At 42.7% G+C, this 27,022-nt stretch overlaps 1 protein-coding gene across 8 annotated transcripts in view; it reads right to left on the bottom strand.

Annotated features, from left to right (window-relative positions):
- The window catches only part of FHIP1A (FHF complex subunit HOOK interacting protein 1A), a 211,280-nt gene that overhangs the window by 43,188 nt on the left and 141,070 nt on the right, over positions 1 to 27,022 (bottom strand). For all 8 annotated transcript variants that reach the window (XM_090288117.1, XM_090288111.1, XM_090288110.1 and 5 more), the window contains 2 exons: positions 5,525 to 5,692; positions 3,279 to 3,358 (listed from right to left, as the gene is read on the bottom strand). In XM_090288117.1, the coding sequence (XP_090144243.1) occupies positions 3,279 to 3,358; positions 5,525 to 5,692 (248 nt within the window). The remainder of the gene's footprint in view (positions 1 to 3,278; positions 3,359 to 5,524; positions 5,693 to 27,022) is intronic.

Here is a 27,022-nt window from a genome sequence, read left to right as displayed (position 1 = left end):
GACAGATATGTATAAGTACAGAAAATGCATAAGGGAAGAAGTGAAGGCTATGCTAAATGAAACAAAATAAAATCCACAGAAAACCAAGGGCAGGAAACTGGGGTTCAAGTCAATGATTTAGAACGTCAGGAAGAAAAAAACAGTGTACCAGTACAGAATGAGGAAACAAGAATTAAAAAAAAAATTGAGGAGAGGCTTAGGAATCTGTGGGACAACTTTAAACATGCCAACATCCGAATCATAGGGGTGCCAGAAGGAGAAAAGGAAGAGCAACAAATTGAAAGTTTATGTGCAAAAATAATGAAGGAAAACTCCCCAACTTTTGCAAAGGAAATAGACATACAAGTCCAGGAATCACAGAGAGTCCCAAACAAGCTAGACCCAAAAAGGACCACACCAAGACACATCATAATTAAAATGCCAAAGGTTCAAGATAAAGAGAGAATCCTAAAAGCAGCAAGAGAAAAGCAGAGTTACCTACAAAGGGGTTTCTATAAGGCTATCAGCTGATTTCTCAAAAGAAACTTTGCAGGCAAGAAGGGATGGCAAGAAGCATTCAAAGTGATGAAAAGCAAGGAGTTACAACCAAGATTACTCTATCCAGCAAAGCTATCACTTAGAATGGAAGGGCAGAGAAAGTGCTTCCCAGACAAGGTAAAGCTAAAGGAGTTCATTATCACCAAGCCATTATTATATGAAATGTCAAAGGGACTTATTTAAGAAAAAGAAGATCAAAACTATGGACATTAAAATGACAAACTCACAACTATCAACAACTGAATCTAAAAAATAAAAACAAAAACAAACTAAGCAAACAACCAGAACAGGAACAGATTCATAGGTATGGGGATCATTTGGAGGGTTATCAGCTGGGAAGGGGAAAGGGGAGAAATGGGGAAATGGAGCAGGGATTAAGAAGCATAATTGGTTGGTACAAAATAGACAGAGGGAAGTTAAGAATAATATAGGAAATGGAGAAGCCAAAGAACTTACATGCAGGACACATGGACATGAACTAAGGGGGGGGGCAACTGCTGGAGGGAAGGGGCGTACTGGGAGGAGGGAAGGAAAGGAAAAAAAATGGGACTACTGTAATAACAAAATCAATAAAATATACTTTAAAAAAAGAAACATATCAGTTGCAAATGGATTATCATCACTTTGAGATGCCAATATTTAAGAGTATTTGGGTTGCAACAAAAACTGATGTATAGTTATTAGTTAGTTAGCACATAACAGCTCCATTAAAAGGATTCACACAATCTTCACTACTCTATTGCCTCCCAGTTCTACAAATTTATCACGTACATTCAAATGACAACAGTGGCAACAACAAAGAGATGGATTACACATCTTTTTTTTTTTTTTTTTTTTTTTTTATGTCCCTTAAGATAAAGTTTAAATGAATAACAGAAGAAGGATTTTTTCATTGTCCTTGCTTTTGGTACAGATTCTAAATCAGAAGAGACATTGTTTTTATTAGTTTAAAATGTGTTTTCTAGAAAATTCCACTCCCTTAAATTAGTGTAATACTTTAGAGCCTTTCACCACATTTTCACAGATATCACCACAGTTGATCCTCCCGTAAACCTGGTGAGGTAGCAAATCCCGAAACACACCTGTTTTTCATGCCATCCAAGAAGCAGTATTCAAGAGTTTAACATTTAAATGTAATCAGGTTTTACCCTTGTTGCAGGCCAAGTCTCATTTTTGGCAGTAAGAAAGGCTTTCACAAGTTGCCCTGATGGATTTCATCCCGGCCTTGCTAATGCATTTTGCCATAGCAGCAGAGACTGGATGGGGAGTAAAGTAATCCTTTTAGGAGAGATAACTAATGCTCCACCCCAGGCATTTACTCCTGATAGGATTTGTTCTTTGCTAATGCCTTAAGAATGCTCACTGATGACCTGATCTAAACTGTTGAAAAGCCCAAAAACTCTTTTTAAACTTAGAAAATTAGTAGGTGACCCTCTCCCATAAAAGAGTAGCTCTCTACGGCCTCCACCAGGACGCCCCCACCAGCATGCCCAGCCTGTTTGTTGTCACTCCCTTTGCAGGGAGCTGCAACTACATGGTTCCAGTCCCCTGGCCCCCGGTTCTCAAAGTCAGCTGGGCACCAGGGTCCCTGCGGAGTCTGTGGAAACACGCCCAGCCCCAGAGTCACCGAGTCAGCCCGTCTGGGAGAAGGCCAAGGACACGTGTGTTTCTAGATAGTTCCCTAGCAGTGCTGATGCTGCTGTCCCCATGATGACACTTGGCCATCCCCTCTCTGTTCCATGACTACCACTTTCAAAATGCTGTTATACCTCCGTCTCACTGGCAATCCTACTCTCATGGTGTCAGAACACCCACAGGCACGGGGGACTGCTGAGTCTCCTCCCTCTCCCCCTACTCTGGCTTCTTTCACCCTTATTCCCAAAGAGGGATCAAAGGAAGGGTCAGGAGGCCCAGAGGAGGGAGCAGGCGGGGCATGCCCAGGGGCCCTGGTGGGCTTTTCCACGCCACCACAGGGGAGCGTGGGAGCACTGAGCCCAGCCAGCTCTCCCTTTCTTCCTTTACAAAAGCTGCTTGTGCCCTCAGGGACCCTAGAGGGAGTGGCAGGCCTGGGCCACGCCAAGATTTGGGGTTCCTGAGTCCCCTTGCCAAATGGCCAAATTAATGTTGCCTTAATAGTAGTCTATTCTGACTCCCAGCACCTGGCATTGAATACCAGCCACTTGAGGAAAACCTTTCCGCCTGTAGTTCTGAAGGACATGCCTTTCCTACCTTGTATATAAGTCCTTTTCAATTTGCTCCACACTTCCCTCCCTTCTGAACTGTACACAGACAGTACTCATTAAATGTTTACTGAATTTAACTGAACCATACACAGAGGTCAAAGAGTGCACACTCTACATGTACCATTACCAAAGCAAGAGGCACAGGAATTATGTATTAGCAGCATTTCCAAAAACACAGGTCCCCTAAAAACATACTTTAGGAAAAAGATATTCAGCCACAGACCAGAGAGCGTTCATAATAATTCAGAAAATTTCCAAACATTCTATCTATTCTTTCCAGGAGCATATTTATAACATAATGCATTTGGCACCCTGAAAACTTTTAACAGTAAAACCAAAATTAACCTTGGGAGACAATGCAGAAATTAAATTGCTTTTCTTGATGACTTTCTTCCTTAGAAGCATGGCCCCAATTTAGCTTATATTACCAAAGAGACATATAATAGCAATAGTATGGAGTGAATTTTTCTTTAAAGGGAACAGAACATGACAACTCACCTCAGAACCAGTTGTAACATCACATCCTCACAGTGTAAACCGATGAGAGTTCTAAATAATGCCAGGGACACCACGCAGAGCTGAAGGGCAAGAAACATGTTCTATTTCAGATATGGGAAGGATAGCTCTACGCGCCACGGCTGGTAAATAAACCAGAATTACAAAACAAAATGGCCTCTTTTCTTTAGCATTTTTGATTAAAAAAAAAAAAACAAAAAACATGCTGCCGCCAGAGAGAATGTGTATCCAGGCCCTCTGTTCTCCTCCTGTAGGATTTGATCAGGAAGACTGAGCCTGGAATTATACCATCATGCAGAATTCCCCTCCTGCAAGGTGCCTAGCTCATATTTCCAACTTTTTAAGATCCAGATAAAGATGCCCGTACAACTCTTTAGTACATACATAGGCATGTGTGTGCACACACGCACCCACGAGATCTCTGCTTGTCACCTGTTTTCCTAAGTTATTTTCAAATACAACATTAGTTATCTACAAAACAGGGCTAACAGAAAATTGCATGTACCCTGGCCAACTTTCCCCCCAGTTTCTCAGCCCCAAGCCTCAGCTCCTCTGGCCCTCTCTCTTGGTTTCGGGGCAAGCACCCCTTTGGTTCCGTTTTCAGTAGTGCTCAGGGTGTGATAATATACTTTTCCAGGAAGTTCATTAAAAAAAAAAAAAAAAAAACAAGACTTCTTTCACTCTCTGATTTCCAAAGAGGAAAGATAAACAACCAAACAGGAAAGACGCCCTTTGGGAGTAAGCTTTTATCATTTTATCAGGTCACTTAAATAATTTAGGGCCAGGTTTGTCTGGATCCTCATAAGTTGGAAGCTCACAGTTATTTTGTAGTAGGGTAATTCTGCATAATGGCTTAATTAAGGGCTTAGGCTTACTAATCAAATCCTATAGGAGAACTGACAGCCTGAATACACATTCTCCGTATACGCCTATAACTCAGTGATAAAAAGACCAATACACTGTGCTGAGCACTCTAGACACTGGTATGAAGGCATTACTGTGGTAATAATGTTTATAAGATATTGTATACAGTATTGTCGACTCTAATCACCATTCTGTATGTTAGATCCCCAGAACTCATTCATCTTATAACTGGAAGTTTATACTCTGACCAACACGGTGCAATTTTATAAACTATAGTAGCGATTTAAGCTTTTATCTGTAGAGCAAGTATACTGTCTCATAAGCTTAACTTGTTATTTCTAAGGGTTAATCTATGTGCATTATCAACTATTTGGTTCAGTTCAGGTTTAGGAATTTAACATGCAATCTTTGAATCTAAAGCACATGTCTTGTAGATAGCATATAGCTGGATCTTCTTTTCTTATCCAGTCTGACAATCTCTGCCTTTTGATTAAGTTTTTAACCTATTCACATTTAATATTATTTTTATAATTGGATTTCTGTCTGCTGTTTTCTATATATCTCATGATTTTTGGTTCCCTATTCCTCTTCTACTGTCTTCTCTTGCATTAAGTGAATATTTTCCCTAGCATAACATTTTCGTTCCTTTAATGATTTTTTTCACTATATATTTAAAGTTATTTTATTAGTGGTTGCTCTAGGACTTACCATATACATCTTAACTTATCAGACTTTACTTCAGATTTATACTAAATTAGTTTCAGTGAAACAGAGATAGCGCTATTCCTTCTAACCCCCTTTTGTGCTATTATTATTATACATACTATAGCTATAGGTAACAAACAAAATAATACATTGTTAAATTATTATTCTCTTACTTTTAAGACAATAAAATTGTAGTTAATAGAGATAGCCCTTGGCAGGGAGCAACACTGATAATAAAAGAAGGTTTTCAAAGTTGATCAGAACTTCAAACGACAGAATGACTTCCTAAATTCACAACCGCCCAGACTCCCATTTCAGTTCACTTGAGGACAGAAATAGAATCTCTAACACCCAGATGTGACACACTCTCGTTCTCTGGCTTTGCCTGCACTTACGCCCATATGTCCGCTGCCTCCTGCCTCCTCAGAAGCTCATTCTGCTGGCTCCACAGAAGATAGTGCCAAGCGAGGCAAATTAAGAAAAATGTCCTATGAAAGGAAGTAAGTGCCACCTCCCTGACAAAGACTCCTAATAACAAAATGCATTATCTAATTATAAAACAGGAAAGGTAATGGCTGCAACAAATTTAAAAAGGGAGTGGGGGCAGGGGGCAGGTATTCGTTATCTTATTCCAAAAACAAACTCTCCTGAAATCTTACCCGAAACGGGGTGTTGATTCGGCTTGTGAGAGTGTCTAGGATGTGAACATTCTCATGCTGGTGCAACAGAATAAAACGGAGGAAGATCTCAAGCAGGGCAGGCTCGGAGATGCTGCGCAGAAAAAGGTCCAAATAGGCAGTCGTGGTCATGACTTCCTCCACAGTCACCTGGGGCCAAAAACAGAACGCGCACAGTTGAGCATCCTCTCGATGCTATGATACATGTCTCCCTGGCCTCACCAGAGTGACCCCAGCAAGGCGAGAACACACCTACCATGAGAACACACTTCAGAGCTGCATCTGAAGCCTATATATAACTTCTTCCCATCCCACAATACCCCATGCTGCTCCCGCCCTTGAATTCAGTAACAGGGAAGCAAAGGCATAAAGACGCAGTTCAAGTGTTCAGGCCAACTCGAATCATCAAATGCAGTTCATACACCATAAAGATTTTAGTGTCTAATCACAGTGGGGGGGAAAGATAATGGAACGTATTTACATGGTCAGTGAAGGATTAATTAGACAGCTCAGCATAACTTGTTTCATTATTAGCCATTCAATGAGTATGTATTGACACCTGCTATGTACAAGGATCCAGAAACATTAAGGTGTTTTTTTTCTTAATCCAGAAAGATGGATGATATATATGATCTAGCAAATAAAATAACATAATAATAAATGGCAAATGAGAGATAAAGAAACAAAGTGATACAGATGTTCAGCTGTTTCTGAAAAGTTGCAAGTCACATTTTATAACCGAATAACATACATAAAGTGTTATTTATAAAGTGCTGTATGAGTTTACTGCTTATAAAGTAGCTGTGCCTTTTTTATAATACGAATTCATATTTTCTACATGGTGTGATTTCCCCATGCAGCAAAATGTCAATCTTTCAAGAAACAGAACACTCTGAAGAGTCAAGTTTTTCAAAGAGTTGAGAATTTGATGCTTAAAGCATCAAAAATTTAATTTTAACATGGTGGTTGGGCATATTTTAAGAGCTAGTATGCATTTGTCTTCCTAAAAACAGAATATAACATCTTTTGATGAAGAGAGGTCATCAATTGCCTTATTATCTGTGGTACAGTAATACGCACTCGGGGCTTCATGGGAATCACTGGGGAAACAGGTCAAAGCTCCAAATCCCAACCCTGTACCCTAGAAATCTCTGGACTCTCCCCCACCATGTGTCTTATGTGCTTGTTGATCAAAGAAATGGGAGGTGCTCCTTTTAGCATGATTACATCTTTTCCTTTTCAGTTTTCCATCTTTTTTATTTCTCCCCTTAAAACTGTTAACTGTCACTTTATCATACTGTTACTGGGCCATTCCTTTTATATACATTTCTCTTCCCCTCGTAATTTTCTGCTTTCAAAATCCACAAAGCAGTTTAGAAACTAGATCTTCAAATCTGCTTATGTACGTGTAGATAGGCCTTGTGTGGGCTCATCTGTGTATAAAGGTTTCAATTGCTTCTATAAATTTCTTGGTTCTGCCCTGGCTGCTGTGGCTCAGTGGATAGAGCGTCGGCCTGCGAGCCAAGTGTCGCTGGTTCGATTCCCAGTCAGGGTGCATGATTAGGTTGCACGTCAGATCCCCAGTTGGGAGCGCGAGTGAGAGGCAACCACACAGTGATGTTTCTCTCCCTCTCTTTCTCCTTTCCCCTCTCTCTAAAAAATAAATAAACAAAAAAATCAACAAACAAATAAATAAATTATTTAAAAAACAATTTCTTGGTTCTTAGGTATGTTCTAGATAGGTGAATCCAGATGGAGAAGTGATTACCAAGCCAGTCTTGTCTGTTTTCTTTATTCTAAGCAAGGCATCCCTACGCACTGCATTTCAGGGCACTGTCTCAGACCCTATTGGCAACTCCCCGCCAGCAGTATCCCAGGTGGTCTGAACACTGCATCAGCATACAAACAGCCCTCCCCCACCAGCCCAGCACCCGCCCACGCTGTGAGATCCTCAAACATTCCACATGCCACTGTGTCATCTGACCAACTTCAAAGGGCTCTCTGTGGCCCAAATACAGCAAAGGAAACAGGTATCGACCTCTTGGCAAATAAACTGCCTTGAGGAGAGTGCTTCTCATGGGCTTCCCCAGCTTCTGAAAGAAACTCCTTCTCTCCTTGTGTTTCCCAGTGCTCTCCAGTTACAAACTCATGGCCCTCTTAATCCTGCTCTGGGGCACATGCTGTGTCCTTTTCTTTATTACTCCAGTGCAGTGGACGGGTCTAGCACACAGGCCTCACTTAATAAACGTTTCTTGAATAAATGACATCCCCCAAGGACCCAGGGATTCATATTGGCCAGAGTCAAGCTTAATTTTTAATTCTTCCCTCTTCTCTGCGTGTGTTCTGGAGGCCTCAGAGAGTGGGGACATTTTTAATAAAGACATAAAACAACTGATGTCACCAAGTAGCTATGAGGGACATGACTCACAACACCTAACAGGTAGTTTCATTAGCTCGCATCTATTCCACTACTGCAATATTAGGGTCCTTCAGCAGAAACTTAATCCAAAATCATGTAGGCAGAAGTCTAATTCTCTGAAACTCTTGATCACTAGAAATAGCACTTATCACTCCAAATGGGCCACGCGTGTAGTTTCTGCAAGACCGTATTTTCGTCTTGCTTACTGAGCACTGCTGAGTGGACGTGGCATGCAGAATTCCAGGAGCTGCCTTGGCACCAATAATGCAGCATCTGCTTGTCCCAACCCTTAAGTTACACATGACCTTAATAAGCTCAAAAGCATGGCAATCAGCTCTTGAGAATATAATTCTCAATCTTCGGGGGCTGACATGAAAAGAGGGCACTAAGCACTTACTGTTTACTACTCTTAGGCTGGATAAATGAAAGATTTTTTTTTTAAGAAATTGAAGCTGTCATTTATTAGCTAAGAGGATTTAAGAAGTACTTGGAGGGGCAGCATTTACATAACATGGTATAAATATTAAAGATCCAATTCTATTAAGCATCACGTTGCACACTCTTTATAAATCGAGGTCACACTCACCTTAAACTGATACCCGACACCAGGAAAATCTGGTTCCCTCTCTTTCCATCGCTTCTCTCCCCCATATTGTCAGAACCCTTAGGAGCCTTTTATCCCAGAAAATCTTCTCCTGCCCCCTCATCTTACTTTTCAGAATCTTTGTCTAATCCCCCCAACAGGCAACCTCCTTAATAAGGATGAGCCAGAGCCTAAGTGTGATCGCTTGAAAGCTAATGATAAACCGGGGGAAGGCAGCTCTGCTGTGCAGAAGGCAAAACTGGAGCTTCCACTAACGCCCCCCAAGAAAGAGCAAGTAGCAGCCAGGTAGGAAAGCAGCCTCCTAACCACGGTCCAAATGACAAACAATAATCAGTTGTTGATAGAAGATCTTTTGCCTCATAGATGACTGTCAGTATTTATTTACCTTGTTCTATAAAGGAGTGCAGGTAGCTAAAAATTTACATAGACATTCTAGGAGAAATAGTAAATGAGGTTTTATTTTGCCACCATGTGATACACAGTAATAAAGGTTAAGAATAGTAAAGCTTAGGAATGTTACTCCTTACTAAAGGTTCAACAGAATGACTACAATAACCCAAGGAAAATTCATTTCTACAAATAATGATTATTGACAAGGTAAGTATAACTGTGCACCAAAACAGTGTGTCTGCTTAGGCACTCTTTTTTTTTTTTCCCTTCCCCTAGTTGAGGCAAAATTGGTACATAACGTGATATTAGTTTGAGGTCTACAACATAATAATTTGGTCTCTGTATCACTACAGTGATTCTAGTTACCCTCCATCACCACACAACTGACCCCCTTCACCCGTCCCACCCACCTCCTAAGCCTCTTTCCCTCTGATAATCACCAGTCTGCCCTCGGTATCTATGAGTTTTGTCACTTTGTTTGTTCCTGTGTTTTGGTTTTTAGATGACACATGTAAGTGACATCATATGGTATCTGTCTATCTCTCTGACTTATTTCACTTAGCATAATACTCTCAAGGTCCATCCACGCTTTTGCAAATGACAAGATTTCCTTCTTTTTATGGCTGAGTAATATTCCAGTGTATATACGCATATACACCACATCTTCTTTATCCATTTATCTATCAATGGACACTTAGGTTGTTTCCATATCTGGGCTATTGTAAATAATGTTCATACTTCCCAAAGCCACCTATAGATTCAATGCAATCTCTGTCACTGTTTCAATGGCATTCTTCATAGAATCAAAACAAATCATTCCAAAATTTGTATGGAACCACAAAAGACCCTGAATAGCCAAAGAAATATTAAGAAAGAAGAACAAAGGTGAAGGTATCACACTCTCTGATTTCAAACTACACTACAAAGCTATAGTAATCCAACAATATAGTACTGGCATAAAAACAGACATATAGATCATTGCAACAGAATATAGAGCCCAGAAATAAACCCACACATAAATGATCACTGAATTCATCACAAAGGAGCCAAGATAACGCAATGGGGAAAGGAAAGTCTCTTCAACAAATGGTAGCGGCAACACGGGACAGATGCATGCAGAAGAATGAAACTGGGCCCCTCTCTTATGCCATACACAAAAATTAACTCAAAATGAATTAAAGACTTGAATGTAAGACCTGAAATCGTAAAGTTCCCAGAAGAAAACATAGGCAGTAAGTATCTTGCCATAGTCTCAGTGATGATTTTTTGGATCTGACTCTAAAAACAAAGACAACAAAAGAAAAAATAAACAAGTAAGACAACATCAAACTAAAAGCTTCTGCAAAGCAAAGGAAACCACCAACAAAATAAAAGGTAACCTATTGAATGGTAGAAATTATTTGTAATTCATGTATCTGATAAGGGGTTATTGTCCAAAATACATAAAGAAGTCAAAACAACTCAATAACAACAACAAAAAAGCGATTAAGAAATGGGCAAAGGATCCAAACAGACATTTTTCCAAAGAAGACATGCAGATGGCCAACTGGCACATCAAAAGATGCTCAACATTACTAATTATCAGGGAAGTGCAAATCAAAAAACCAAAATGAGATATTGCCTCCCACCTATTAGAATGGCTATCATCAAAAAGACAAGAAATAAGTGTTGAAGAGGATGTGGAGAAAAGGGAACCCTCATGCACCGTTTGTGGGAATGTAAATTGGTGCAGCCACTGTGGAAAGCAGTAAGGAGGTTCTTCAAGAAATCAAAAACAGAACTATGATATGACCCAGCAATTCTACTTCTGGGTACTTATACAAAGAAAACAAAACCACTAACCTGAGAAGATGTCTGTGCCCCTGTGTTCATCACAGTATTATTTACAATAGCTTAGGCACTCTTATGTGCTTACTTTTCAGCCCAAGTTGTAGAACAGAGCCCCGATTCAGGTGCTTAATTTTACTGCGCTTAAGTCCAGTTTTGTCTATCCTTTGAAATAAATCTCTTTCTTCGCCCACTTTTCCCACCCTCCACTAGCTCTTACCTGAGGCCTCCTTCAATGCTGAGCACTCGTCACCAATCCCTTAAACTGGTGTTTTCCAAAACTATACTTTGAGACCCAAAGGTGAGTAGTGAAATCAATTTATTGGTTCACTAATGGTTTAGACCAGATCCAAACAGAAAATATTAGCATACATTTCATGTTGTAAGTACTGTGTTGTCAAACTTTGTATACAGATTTTATTCATATAATATAATATTATATATATGTGCCTTATTATATATTCAGTAAAACACACACACACAAATATATAAAATAAATTTCTGGCTGTGCATTACAGTCAAAAACGTCTGAAAAACAGTGATGTAGCACTGCAATAACCAAGCCAATCCACAATCCTTCCTGCCCTATCAACCCACCAATTCTTGTCACCAGTTTCCTATACTCCAGGCTGTGACCCAGCGAGGTCTGGTCTGGAAGATGCACGTGCACAACTGAGATCAGTTCTCTGAGCAGGATGGCAACCGAACTGACAATAAATCTGCTCCTTTTTATCTTAGCCTAAGAGCACCGACAGTACATTTTTCTAAAGTAAAAGTTCAAGCTTCTCAGAAATGGACAAAATAAAGAGTTCGCTTTCTTTAAAAAGGGGGTGGGGGAGGGGGCACTGACACCTTGAGTCACATTCCACTCTATAAATGCTCTTGAAATCCGAGGCCGGAGCCCAGCCCTGCCACCACGGCTCCCGCAGCAGCACATTAACTTAATGCACAGTGGAGGGGTGAAATGAAGCACATAGACATCCCGACCTTTCTGTAATCAGCTCTAGTGGGGAAATTCCATTTGCATCTAAATAAGCATCAGATCCTCCCTGTAATGGCAGGATTATATATGTCCTGAAAAATAAATTCCCCACCTGCTAACTGCACGCATGCGTGTGTGCGTGTGTGTGTGTACATGTGTGTGAGATACACTCACATTGAAACAGATGGATATTACCTTCTGTCACTCAGGCAGGTGGCAGGCAGTAGGGTCAGGTGACTGTTGCACCCTCTCCAAGTTAGAAGCCACACTTCCTTGGCTTTTCCTTTGAAGGTTCAGCTCAATCATCTGTGAGCCCTCAGCCCCAGCGGTTCTAACCGGAAAGTCAGGAAACCAGACTCAGATGAACACTGCCCATTTGAAACCAGCAGTGGGGACAGGAATGAGGAGGCTGGATTGCATGACACAGGCATGAGGCAGTCTTTCCAGGGAACACAGGCTGCCCCTGCTCACTGCTGCCAGAGACTGACAAGCTAAAGGACAGGAGGCCTGTCCTCACAGGCACTGCCAAGGGCAGCAGCTGAACGGGCTCTTCACAGCCATCTTCTTCCCTCCAAGGACACAGAGCTCAAAGGACACTCAAGGGCAGAAGGGAAGACAGACACCCTGGTTCTCAGTGAGCAGCCCCACTGTCTGAGCCAAAAATTCAGGGCAGAACACGTTCATTCATTCCAAGTCTGGAAAGAGGCTGCAGTTGATCATCCAGGCTCACTCCCTCCTGACCCCCGCCCCCCCTCCCCATGGCTCCCTCCCTTCTGTTCCTGGACGGCATGTCACAGATACCACCGCCAGAGGGAGGCATCCAAAGCTGGTGAGTTTGGTGAATTGAGCTATTTATTCCCAAAATATCTGAGGGAGGAGGAAATGAATATGATGGCTACAATGACTCCAGCAAATATTTTAAGGAAAAGATGTTAAAAATAAAACCAGTCTCTGCTCTTCTTCCCCAGCACTTCTTCAAAGTATCTGTAATGCATGAAATATAATATTAAATCAAGTAAATATAAATTAATATCATTAACTTGTACTTTCTGAGGAAAGGAGAAGGAGTAAACAAATGGCTTTTCAGAGTTCTCCCAGACTCTGAACAGGGAGAGATGTCACCAACTACAAACAGAAGGCAGAGGTGGGAACAGGGGTGAGGGTGGGGGGGTCACAGAAGGCAGAGGTGGGAACTGGGGTGACGGTGGGGGGGTCACAGAAGGCAGAAATGGGAACTGGGGTGAGGGTGGAGGGGGTCACAGAGGGCAGAGGTGGGGGCTAGGGGGTGGGGTCTTAGTTGCAATGTGAAGAACCATGAAAACACAAACATCACTGATCAGTTTTTAAGGACCTACTGTATAATCAAAGACTATTCTTAGCATATTGTTCCAGCTCTTTGGGTCCACACAGTTGTATGAGAACTGACTCATCCTAAGCAGAAAGTATATTTATTCTAAGGACACTGGGGTAAACTATTAGAATCATCAGAAGGCTGAAGAAGTAGGCTCAGAAAGGAAGGGACGTCTGAGGCTGGACAACCAAGACACAACTACCCACTAACCCTTCTTCTAACCTCAGGCAGGGTACACAGCTTCCTTTGGCAAGACAACTGCAGTCTATAAATGAAATAATCTATGTAAAGAATATAGCACTCTATTAGGAGTACAGGAACAATTCAATAAATTCTATTTATTAGTAAAAATAAAATTAAGTTAACCTGCCCTCACATTAAGAAGCGTTGATGAAGAAATACTGTCCTCCCAAAACTCAGTTTTCTTCCCTACTCTGAAATTCTAATTAAGCCTCTCAGCTCCCTCTTTTCTAGACTAAGTTGTTCTCTTTTTCAGTTTCCTTAATGCACTTCTTCTTCCTTTAAGATTGCAAAGTTACTGCAGCAACAACTCTGTCTGACCTACAGTGTGAATTCTCAAAGCACCTGGTGCACCAGCAGGTACTCAGAGGGTAATCAATAAATGTGTCAAGAAGGAAATCAGCAGCCCTGTAACTAATAAAAACACTCGGTTTTCACAACCTGTGTTGGGATGCCTTCATTAGCAAGGCGGATTAATTTGACAGTACCTGAACAGCAGAGGAAATTTTCCTTTTATAGTAAATAACATTTCATTGAAAATACAGAGCCTAACTGATGCGATGCTCTTGAATTAAGGCAACCTAGTCAACGGGTCCTTTGGGGGAGAAAAGAAATGCTTCCTCAGGTTTCCCCCTAATTTCTCTTCTTGATTAATAAGGCAGTAAGTACTACTGAGTTCTGATGAGACTGACCTTCAACCCAACAGTAGAGGGAAAATGATTTACGGGCCAGAGCCTCAACCGGCAGCTTCTCTCGAATGAAGTATCTGAGGACAATTATAAGAGGATGGCATCTCATGCCTGTCACCTAGCCCCCAATTCAATTTGCCTGCTGGGTTAAATGGATCACTTGGGGGTGGAGTTTTATACACAGACCAATTTTCCTAGACACCAAAGCTATAACAAAAGCAAGTCCTGATGATAAAAGACAGATTTCACTCCTGGCTTATTTTCCATGGGAGACGGAAAGACCTCAGCACCATGGAAGACAGAAAACACAGAGGTGTCTGCCTGACAAATCCAATAATTCCAGTCTTTCTGGTCATTTTTCTCTGTTATCCCAAACCCACTCATCATCTGGCGCTGGATAATCACAGGGTAAGGCACACTGAGGAGTATCCTGTCAAAGTCATTCTTCCTCTGTCTCGTCTGACAGGCAAGTCCGACGTAAGCAACGAGGGGACGTGAGCCCTTGAACAAAGTCTGGGTGGGGCAAAAGAGAATTATACCAAGAAGGTAAAATAAGCAGACTATTAACTTCTTTTCTGTTTTTCTTGCTTTTTGGTTTTCTTTTGACTAAAGAAAATCTTGCAGGGCAAGAACAAAAGATTCACATCAACTTTCAGACCAGATTCTCCCTCCCCTCCACACACTGGTTTCCAAGGACACCACCTGACTGCCTTAGATACAGCGGAGCCTGCGTGAGTTCATTCTGCATTTCTCTGTATACGGAAGGCAAATCCTTCCTATCTTTTTATAATGCTGATGCTTAAGAACCAAGTCTTTGGTACAGCATTATCTCCGTCACGCATTTGTTGAAATTCAAAAGAAAGAAATCTCATTTTCCAATTCAAATCAAAAGGAAATGTAAGCCTAATTCGTAATCCTAATTTTCCTCGCCAACAATGGGAGAGAAGTGACATGAAGTTCTGCGGGAGAGGACAGAGATGAGGAGGCTTCTGGTACCTGAGCCGGTCCAGACTCTAAAAAGTGCACTGTGTGTGTGTGTATGTTAAGACAATAAATGCAGTTTTGTCTCCTAACTTCTATTATCTTGAAAGTAGTGAAAACTAGGATAGAAGAACTATGCTAGGAAAAGAGGCAGAACCATTTCGGTCTGGGGTCAAATACTTCAGGCCACTGTTAGGCTTCCTGGGACCCAGCTTCTGAGCCAAAACCAATGCACACAGGAAATCCCTGCAAATTCATTGAAGTGCCCCTCCCAGGGCAGAGTCGCTGCCCAGGACCACAAGTTGGTAAGTAGGTGGCCTTCTGCCAGCTAGCTAAGGGTGGCCCTTCCTGCGGGTGGACGCAGCCCGTGCTCCGCGAGCAGAATGGGAACCTGTCTCTCCTGCTCGTCCCCTCGGCAGGGCACCTGTGTGCCGTGGACAACCTGGTCAATCCTACTCCTGTCCGGCCCATGTCTTCCCAATAATTATAGTAACAGAAACTTCTGGCTTTCCACCATTAGAAACAGAATTTCTTCCTTGGAAATAAACCCAACGTCATAGCTAAAAACTACATTTCCCTACTTCCTGGGCAACTAGGTGCGGCTGCATGTAACCTGGCCAGTGAAGTGGAAGCACAGTTGGTATATGGGATAGGAAAGGACCATTAAAGTGAGTCTTCTTTTACATAAAGGAGTTTACTATTATCTATAGATAAACCTTATGCAAACCAATACAGTGTTTTCTCTGAAAATAAGATCATTTGCTTTGTGAGTAAATAGCAATCTCATCCTCAGCATATAAAACAGTGCCTGGTATATACTGGGTACTCAGCATTTACTTGTTGAGCGACTTGAATCAATAAATGAATGTTTTACATCAAGAGAGGACCAAATAACATTTGCAGCCTATTTTGATAAAGCATAAATGTCATGTCAAGGCTAATCTCATAACCCATTTTCCACATAATCCTCCAAAGCATGACAACAGTGGTTTTCAAACTTTTAAAAATCATGACCCATCATAAGAATTACATTTCACAATAATACATAATATTTAGCATTGCTAAGTACAGTGCAATGTACTTTCTGATATTTTGTATTGTTTTTAAGCATTAATTGGCACCTACCAAAGTGACTTTTTGATTCATTAATGTGACAAGATTCAGTGTCTGAAAACTACTTTAAAAATATATATTTACCCATTAACTTATCTGTTAACTTTTCCGTCAACTAATAAACAGAATCAATACTAAAGTTTCATTTTTTAATTAAAAACCTAAAATATTTAAAATTTAATGGAAAAAAATGATGGTATAAACAACCAGAACACTGTGCTTATTTTTGTTTGACGTTGTTAGACAATAGTGAAATCTGATCACTTACATCTTGGGAGCCTCTACAGCATGAAATAGATACTGACTCTGCTCTGGGAAAACCTGTCTGGGACTCAGGAAGAGCTGAGAGCTAGCTGACCCAGCTCCTCCTGCAGTGGCTCCTGCTCTCCGGGCACAGGGCAGCCCCCTCTCTCAGCACGCATCAAAGCCAGGCTGTCCTTCCTCCAGGTTTGGCTCCTAACTTTCTGCTCTGGAGGGGTAAGTCCTTGTATTAGCTGTTCCTTCTCTTTGCTGATAAAGGAAAGCAAATGGGCTTCCTTTTCTAAGCTGGAATTCTCAGAGTGTACAGATAACAATCTAAGGGAGAAAAAGGCATCACAGGCTAGTAGGAAATGGACCGCAGTGGATCTATATAAACAACTTGTGTTTTAACCCTTAGGATCTGGCGACCTTGGGCAAGGGACCTTTCAGCATCTCAACTTCCCCAGCTGTGAAAGAAGCGTGGCATCCAGCGTGCCATGTAATCTAGCACAGGAAATGTGCACATATGAAGAAGGTTCATGATGAATTGAGTGACAGTTTCTGTGAAAAAGTGCCTTTCTCCACGAACTGTGATGAGAACACAAGGAAGGGAGGCCCTACAAGATAACAGAACACTCTGAAACACTTAGAGGACTCCCTAATGTAAATACAAAACTGCCACATACACCTGCTGTGGGTACAGCAACGTTAAATTTTAAAATCATGCACTTCACATCCTCGAGACTTCTCACATAAACTGCGCCCAGAGACTCAATATTTCTTTTCTAATCATGAGTCTTACTGTTCCCAGCTGCATAATGATGGTGTTGACCTAGATGCTCTGAACTCTCAGGTTCAAAAATCTGAGATTCTCTGATTCCATGTCAGTGACATGAGACAAAATCTAATCTCAGTCCTTTGCCTTGGTAAGTTCATCTCCAGCATCATCGTCACAGAACTCTATCTACTTCCATGTAGAGATGAGGGCGCTGGCCACTTTCTTTGGACCCATTTATTTAACCCACTGAATAATTGAGTCCTTTTCCCATGTACAATAGACTAGCAGCCAAGAATACACAACAGAAGTGCACTGCATGGCCCCAGTGAAAGCTCAGGGACAGAGGAGAGAAATCAGGGTGCACCTCAGTGCAAGGCTTTAGCCCACTATGGGGACTCTCCTGGGGCCTGACAGATGAATACATTTTGGACAGACAGGCACGAAGTAGAAAGAATAATCCAGCAGGAACATGGTAATAAGACAAGAGGACAATGAGGATACTGCCCTGAGTTCAGATTGGCATTTGAAAGTCATGGAGAAGGAAGGCTAACAGGCAGGATGGGGTCCCATTAGGGGCAATTTTCCAAAACCACTGAAGGAGACTGGGTTCTCTTCTGCAGGTAACGGGGACCCATTACAGGTTCTTGATCATGGGAATGATGATTCAACTACCCCTACTCATTTTTTTAAATATGAATTACTACCTCCAAATTTGCTAGAATTTAGAAGAGTAGGATTTTTGCGCAGCTGATAGAGAATCCAAATGTTTCCTCCCACATGCAGGGTCTCCCTGCAGAGTTCTGGCCTCTCTACGCCTCCCTCAGTAACTCTTCCTGCTGGGATTGGCAGGGAGGGGGTGCGGAGGTTTGTCATTTTAATGAGCCTGTCCCTTCCTTTCTCTTTCCTTCTGGGAGCCAGGCTGCCAGGAGGAAGTACACATTCTTCTCTGCCCCTCCCACCACTGGCTCCGTGGTGTGCCTGGGTGGCTTTGTCTAAATCTGGGCTTCATCATTAGGAAATCTTGCCCACAGGTATGAACCCTATTCTCCAGCATCCGTTTAATGGGTAATAAAGGGGCTCTTTTGGTCTTCCGTCTACCTCACTCATTTTTCATGACTCTCACCTTGTCAGAACTCCACTTCATCCCTCAATGAGGACACACAAACTTCTCTGACACCGCAGTACAGGTCCCTCAGCCATGCATATTCAGTTTATTCTGATTCATACAAATGCTCAACACCCTAGGCCCAGGGCTTCAGTGACATGGAACTGTCGTCCAGACACTGCCAGTTTACAGCAAATGAGACCAACGTGGCAGCACACAGCAGCCCTGCCAGGGGACTGGGTACAGCCATCAGAATGATGGCCATTGTAGCTGGGCCCTCAGCACCTGCCTGGCGCCCAGCCTGGTACCCCTCAGCCTCCCTTTCTGGGTGTTCAAAGCCCACAGAGCTCCATGGCACCAGGTATGACTCAAACTAAAGTTAAACCCAAATCATATTTTCCCTTCTTCCCTACTAACCCCCTTTCACACTTTAAATAAAAATCTATATTCTTTACCCTCTAAGGTAAATAAGCAGGATAGATATAGACACAGGATGAATGATCAGTGAAATGAACTCTTCTAGGGAGCAACTCTTATACTTTAAGTGGTTAATATGTGAGGAGACTAAGTTATGAGATGTCGCTGGTATGAGGATGAAAAGTGAGCTTGCCTTTCCCACCGGAGAGCTCTGTCCAGACCCCTTTGACGTCCCCATTCTCTGCCCCCAAGAAGGACAGCTGGACATACAGGCCACGAGGCTCCTTATATCTCAGGCACCCTTCCAAAGGAGGAAAAAAAGTTAACTATTATTATCATTATCATTAATTATCACTACTATTAATAGTAGTTCTAGAAATAGCTACTATTTATGAAGTCCCAGTTTTGTGTCAAGCAAGCCCTGTGTTCGCTGCTTTACATACATTATCTGAGTTAATTCACCTTGGCCCTGTAAGGCAGGTATTAGGGTTCTCATCTGACAGATGAAACTGACCCTCAGAAACTTGCGCCAACGGCACACAATAAGTGGCAGGGAGCAGTCACCGGAGACCAGGTCTAACTGATACCAAATTTCATGTTGTTCCTACTACTTTGAGAAGCCAGGATAAGAATCCTAACAATCCCTGAAGACTCTCATCCCCTGCCCTCTGAAAATAGAGCAGAAGCACTTCAAAACTAAAGAGTTGTATCAACTATGCAGACTGGTTAAGGTCAAGGACCCCATCTCCCATTATAAGAGTTAAAATTATAGCATTTTGAAGTATTTACACCCACATCTGCCCTTTTATTGCCCCATCCCTCCTCCAGCCAATTCAGATACGTTTCTCAGGAGCAAGGTGCTACTACCAGTGACAGATTAGGATGCTACTCCAGAAAACAGCATCCCCAAACAAGTCCCTGAGCACCTTACTTCTGGAAGCCACAGAAAGAAGTGAAATTAATCATTAAGCTAATGAGAGAGGAAAAAATGCTCTTAAAACCAACAAGAGAGAAAAAAAAGGTTTAATGTGAGACACTGACTTTCCTACTGTCACCAGGAGAAGTGCCAACCACAGAGAATCAATGCACTCAGATGAGGGCGATTGCAATAATACATTAAACTGCCACTCACAGAAGCACGGACCTCTGGCCCTTACTGCTCCTGGCTGTCTCTGAAGCATTCCCCTTCCTCAGACCTGAACATGCCCCAGGACGAACGCCACCAGCCGCAACCAGAGATGTAAACATGGAATCACTTAGGCGCGCCAATAACTGTTGTTACTTCGATCATAACACAGTGTAACTCCTGTCCCCAAGGAGAACACTGGTTTTCAGATATGTATCTCCAACGGTCAAAGTTGATTTGGAATCCAATGACACACAGCCCTCTGAAGGATGTAAAACAGTGTTTCTCAACCCTGGCTGCATGTTAGAGTCAGCTGGGGAGCTTGTTAAAATACCCATGCTCACGCCTGCTTGGATCCAGGTAAATCAGAATCCCCACAAGTGGGGCCAGGATTCCCTTGCTGATTCTGTCCCAAAGACCCACTACCACAAAGGCTGACCGTACTACATGGGTGCTAAGATGTCGTTTAAAATATTTCAGCTGACAGAGTGGCAACAAGTTTAAAAAAAAAAAAAAAGGTACCTGGTTGGCCAGTACTTTGTAAATAAAAAGATGACCAATCACATTCTTCCCAAAGAAAACTCGGGGCCTGGGAGGTAAACGAGCTTTCAGATCACAGGGCAAGGTCAGTGGGGAGATCACTCGGTCATCAGTTATCCTGCTTAATAGACACCATCTTCGGCCATCTGCCACGTGAGATAAGTATTTTGCTGAGTTTACGAAAAAATTTAAAACCTCTATTGAAGGAGAACAAAGGAGCAATTTGGAAACTTCCAAAAACTTCATTTATCCAGTTGGATAGTAGATTATTGTATATTACTGAATAGTACATTAATTGCCCAGATGAGTACTACAGGATTTCCCAGGAATAAGAGCAGGATTTGACCAATTCTCATCTATAATGGGAAGGCCCATTACAGAAAAGTTAATGTTTGAATTAATGACCAAAAGAATCCAAGCAGTGGCTGAAAACTCAAGGTTTATATATTGCTTACCTCCTTGTCCTCCTGCCATTAAAAAAGGAGGAGAAGGAAGAGTAAGAGGAGGGGAGTCAATGAAGCGCCTTGTTTTCAGCACCGTGAAGCACAAAGCAACTACCATCATTCTGGGCTGTTGACACCTCACTCTCACGAGATGAGCAAAGGACTGAATGTGAGAATCTAGAGATTAATTACAAAAAATATTGTTCCTTTCTCCTTTTTAAAGTAGAGCCACCAAAAAATCAGACCCGAGAGCCTCTTAGATCCACTAGATGGTGCAAACTCTCCTTTTGGAGCAGACTGAACAGGAGGAGAGACTCAAGCAGGACATCAGAAACTTAATATGGGTTCACCCAAGCAGCCCATGCATTGTAAAGGAGCCTTAAGAGGAAGGGGATTTGCTCTCTAAGAAATCTTTCCATTCAATTTATAAAAGCATCACGAGAATTTTCTCCTGAGTTCTGCATTGGGAGCCCAGGAGTTAAGTTCTGCCATGGAAGGAATCACGGAACCAAGGTTTACTTTAGAGCAGGGACATGAAAAGAGATGATACTGAGGCCTCCAGACTTGGAAATCTGGGTTTTTGGTCCAAGCTTAGCTGGTATCAGCTGTGTGGGCCTGAGCAAGTCACTTAACCTCTTTAGTCCTCAACATCTTCATCTGAAAAATGAGGAGCTGGAACTAGACAATCCGAAATTATGTCTAGTACTAAAATTCTAGGAGAACACAACATACTGTTTCCACCTCCAATTTAATCTCTCAGTGTAGATGTGGCAAGAACTTTAAGCTAAGGTATTGGTAATTAATTTACTTGAAAAAAAAAAGAGAGACGTTGTTCATTCATTTACTGGAAAACATTTATGGAGTGCCTACTGGGAACCAGGCACTGGGCTAACACTGTGTCAGGAAATAAGGACATGGAGACAAATGAGAACGTCCCCCACCCTCACTCCACATATAGCTCCTCTATGACATTGAAATCGAATGGACTTTAAAACTCCGGAATCCTAAATTCTGATAGAATGATACCTTCAAAGGAAAAACTGGACAGCTAAATCTACTACTTCTAGTAAAGCATTTAACACACATATAAATACCACACATGCTTATCCAGATAGTTTGATGTCTTGATAGATAACTATGGCATGATGTATTGCCAATCATAGGCAACACAAGCCAAAAGCAGTAAAGAAAAGTTGGCTTACTTCATACAATTTCATTTCTAGATGTGGAGAGCGCATTTCAAACGTGAATCTTAGAGCCATCACGGATCCTCCAGTAATATTTCTTTGTTCATATTCCTTTTGCTTTCTCCTATAAAATATCTGTATCTTCCTTTATATTTTTCCAGCAATATCTGTCTCAAGTCATTTCTCTGGACTTCCACAATTAAAGAGTTGTCTCGCTTTCAGCAGCAGTCATCTCTAGTCAATGCTAGACACCCCTCCCCTCAAACAGCTCCCTTTCCTCCTAGGCCATGCCCCACCGAGTGCCCGCTGTCAGCCAAACATCAGTTCATCAACCTGACGTGACCCCAAGCTCACTAGACTATTTACTCTCTCCCTAGCCTTCTCCTCTCACTCTTCACATTCGCTCTGCACACACACACGCCTACCTGGTTACCATATCTATGTTCACACACTCACTTATTTAGAAACCATAAAAATACCTAAGATGTACAAGGTGGTGTGCCACACATGCTGCTATAATACGAGTTCAATGGGTGAATGAGTGAGCAGATATGTGTGGTCTCTACTTTCACGGTGTTGACTCCTGGTAGGAAAGGGCACATCAAACCCATAACGATCATACAAAGTAACCGTTAAGGGGTGAAGAGTGGTTGCTACTCCCGGCTGGATCAGGAAGACTTTCAGAAGGAGGTGGCATGTGCTCTGGACATCAGAAGGTGAAGACTATTTGGATGAGCACAGCTGGAGGAGAAAAGCTCCTCAGGGAGAGGAAAAGCCTAAGGAGAGGCATTTCTCTAGAAGGCTAATTCACACTCACTGTACAGCAAAGGGGCCAGGATGGCTGGAGAAGTGAGTCTGTGAGAGAGAAGTGGGAGCAAGTTTGGGAGTACCCCAGTAAAAAGTTAAAATAGTTGGACTCTCTGAAGTCTGCCTCTATTTCTCTTAATACCTTGATGTCTATAGTTCTTGACCTATTTCCTCCTGGCAATATGTCACATTTTATATTATTACAGATAAAATAATAGTAGCACAGTATAGTGCTAGACAATGAAAGGACTGCCCCGTCATCCAAAATCATGATTTTCCAGCAAGTATATAATAATAACAAAAGCAGTAATAATACAGTTAACACACATCGCGCTGACTCCGTGCCAGGCACCATTTAGAGTATCTCTCACAGGAGAAATTCCCAGAAACTCAGTTCTTCTTCCAATGCAGTAAAAAATCACACATCAGCAAGGCTATTAGCATGTGAGCAGGGTCTATTGGTGATATGTTCTCATGGAAGAGAATGGGCCTTGCTGAGGTCCGGGAGAAGGGCAAAAGCAAAGCAGAGTAAGGGTGGCCAAAGGTCGGGGTGGCTTGAAGCCAGGTGGCCAGAGGGAGCCAGGAGGGAGCTGACAGAGAGTGAGTCTTTGCTCTGAGGACTTATATAGTTGGTGGGACTGATGAAGAAGTTACATACTGACTGACAGGTAAAGGTGGTGCCAGCTTTCGGGGCTGAGGGAACCGTGACTACCCAAACTTAGGTATGTGTGGGGGTCTGTTAGCCCAAATCCTTATCTTGCTGCAGACTCCATTTGTTCATCTTGTAAAACAAGATACATGACAGGCAGCAGTTAGTTAAAGCTGGGGCAGTTACCCAAAGTTATTTATGGGCTCTTTCTGTAAGCATTAGAGATTCCCTGTAAAACAGTGACCAGAGGTAGGCATTTAAACAAAGTTGTTCTATGAGCTTCTTCCTTTGGGCACTATGAACCCTTTCCCGTCTTTTGGGCCTTGGGATGAAAGCACAGTTTCAAAGGCTTTCCTTCCCAGTTAGTGGAGAGCACACACAGAATTTCAGGGACTGCCCTCCTCCTGTGTTAGCATGGTGTTTCCTGTGGCGTTGGAACACCTGGCAATACTATCGGACCTGGCTCAGGGTGGCTGAGTTAGTGGGCGAGACATGTCTCCCTCCTCCTCCTGCCTTGGTTTGCTGTCTGTCCTACCTAACCTATCAATTCATGTCATCCTCGCAGATCTATAAGGTAGGCATTATTATTATCACCCCCATTTTACAAGCGAGGAAAACCGCTCAGTGAGGTTAAAGGTTCTGCCCAGGGCACACAGCTAGCATGTGGCAGAGCTGGAACGGCAACGCGGGCAGCCTGACTCGGAAGTCACACCCTATTAAACCCTTTGCATAGGCCGTATTTGCTGGATACCACGACGTTGAGGTTTATGGCAATGAATAAACTGGCCTTTCCCTTTGCTATTTGAAGTCTATTTACTTGGGCCAGTGTTTTTGTGTGTTTGTTTGTTTGGGCACAGCATTGGATCTAGCATTATGGAGATACTCCAGGCAGGCAACATAGTTCCATAAGGACGAGCAGAGCTCAACCTCATTTCAGGAAGAGGAACAGGGATGCCCTCAAGGCCACATGAAGCTGGCTTTAGGTCAAGGTGCTGATCCTATGGCCCATTGGTTCCCTAGTTGATCTGTGAATATGCAAAATGAGAGGAAAGATTTAGGCTTCCATCCTTATAACAATATGTCCAGCTGTCATATGTACCCTAACTGGAGCCACCCTGTCTACAAAATTAACTGAAAAGACACTGCTTTAAGTAAGTCAGAAGCTTAGCATGAGACCGTAAATATTAATTTTAAGATTTTCTTTAGGAAAAAAAAAAAGAAGTGAATGTTCCGATAGCTTTTATGACAACCTACTTCCACACTCAGAGGCTACTTTACGTTGTACAGTTGGTCCACATGTGAAAGCTCCGGGATAAACCACTGGCTCTCTTAGGCTTTCTATGGATTGATGATGGGAAAAGTTTATTTGTATATGGATCTGAACATCTGTGTAGTATCATCTCCCACTTAGTAACCTGGAATATGGAAAATGAAAAAAAGTAATAAGGCTACAGTCAACTGTCAACGCCATGTTTATTGTGTCACCTCCAGTGACAAGGAGCGCTTGTTTTCCCCTCCGCCCACAGCACCAGGGCTCTGGTGGGACAGGGGCAGCAGCAGAACGAGGCTCTTGTGTGGTCTTCTTATACTATCCTGTGATGTGCAGGACATCCGTGAGTGGCCAGGATTCCCACTGCCACGCTGACAGCATCTCCACTTGAGCTTTTATGGCAGCGATATCACTCACTGTCCACCTACTTGACAGCATCACACAGGAAAGCAGAGCTGATGTCACAGTCACAATGGCACCTGTCCAGCATCCTGAGCCACGGGAGATGCTCCCCTCAATCAAACACTGCACACACATCAGGGGAGAAACACACTCTTAGAACCGGTAAGAACCCAACAACCTCCCTCCACTACTCACCTTTAGATTCTACTACTACCGAGTCCTTCAATTTTGCAAAGTATTCTGACCTATGTTATCGGCTTTGAAGACTAAGACAGCTCCAGAGGGAAGCAGGGCAGACCGTATCCCCGTTTTAATACCTCGCTCATTTGGAAAAGGCTCCACTGTTTCCCAAAGTGCCATCCACTACCCTGTCATCTGATGTTCACTGGTCCTGGGAGGCCTACACAGTGGGGCTACTACAGCCAGAACACTGGATCCTTCACTGGGTTAAGGCCCTTGAGATCACCCACAAAGCTAGGACCTGTGTCTTCAGATCCGCAATCAATGAAAGAGCCCAAGCAGCTGAAGTGCCAGCAGCAGGACACAGATCAGGGGATCCTGCAGGCGTGGGCCTTGGAGCACTGGCTGCTGGCTGATGTGCAGCCTCCGGGGCCTCAGCCCCGCCTACTCGGTCAGACTCTCTAGCAGCCGGGAGTTCGTATGGAACAAGTGCCCAGGTAACTGCCTTTGCACGTTTAGGTTTCAGAACCTCTGGCATGGAGAATCAGAATAAATAGGAAAATAATCCAAGGAAGAACTGAGTTGACATCACATTCTGAGAGAAATGAGGAGAGAGTAAATCCAAAGTCATACTGTCTATGAAATAACATACATATGTGTTAAGGGACAACGAGCATGTTATCTAAAGTCAAAATACTACAGCACTAAACATGGTATAAAAGTCACCGTCCAGTAATACATGGTATAAAATTCACTGTCCAGTAATACATGGTATCATACAAAGGATGTTTCATTGCAGAGATTCAGCTTCTTAATAGGTAACACGTGTTTAATACTAAGTGCCAGAGACAATAAGCACTTTAAGCAGAGTATCCCATTTATTCTTCACAAGAGCCTGGTAAGATAGGTGTTATTACCCACAGATAATACAAACCCACAGATGAAGGTACTCTCCACAGTCATATTGCTAGTTAAATAGCAAAGAGTCAGAACTCAAACTAAGTCTCTCTAACCTCAAAACTCCATTTTTTAAAATGTTAATGATGCCGCTTGCCAAAATTGTATTAATCAAATATAATGCATGAATTGGATATATTAGATGGCACAGGCTAATTTTCAGTTTTCAATTAATAAATCAAGTATTTTAAGCAAAAGACTCTTATAACTCACTAAAATCTGCTAGGTCTACAAAATATCTGGCTCTTATTGCATAGAGCAATTATTAATTTAGGCTGTCTAGAGCTGGCCTGCTTAATATGATTTTCAACCCCGTTTAATAGTGCTACTGCTGATCCCCGTTCTATAGCTGCCGGCCTGCGGCAGGACTGGGCCTTTTAATTACCTTGTTCAACTGCCATTACTGACGGGCTACAGTGATCCGTGTATCTGGCCTCTCTGCTTCCATGGCACTCTTCTGTTTATGTTCGGGTCACTGAGGGGACAGCATGATCGTCTGGGCCCCGCCACTGCCATCCCAGCTCGTCCTCGGTCACACCTGGATCTCCAGCATCAAAGGGGAGCCACAACACAAGGCAAATTTGAGGTGGCACCGGCTGCATCAGCACTGCTGCTGAGCCGAGTCCAGGTCTCCACACTCGGCTGGGTTTGCCCCGCTGCTGGGCAGCCCCCAAGGGAGTAAGCACCTCCCTGCCCCGAAGCCCACTGCAGCCGCCCTGGGAGGCTGTGAGACAGCAGCGGGGGCTTCTGTGAGAAACAATAAAACTTCTCCAGGGCATTCTT

The sequence above is a fragment of the Furipterus horrens genome, unplaced genomic scaffold (assembly GCF_987537825.1).
Source record: "Furipterus horrens unplaced genomic scaffold, mFurHor1.1.pri manual_scaffold_10, whole genome shotgun sequence".
Lineage (NCBI taxonomy): Eukaryota > Metazoa > Chordata > Mammalia > Chiroptera > Furipteridae > Furipterus > Furipterus horrens.
Note: the sequence above shows the minus strand (reverse complement) of the source record. Positions and strands in the feature narration are given on the sequence as shown.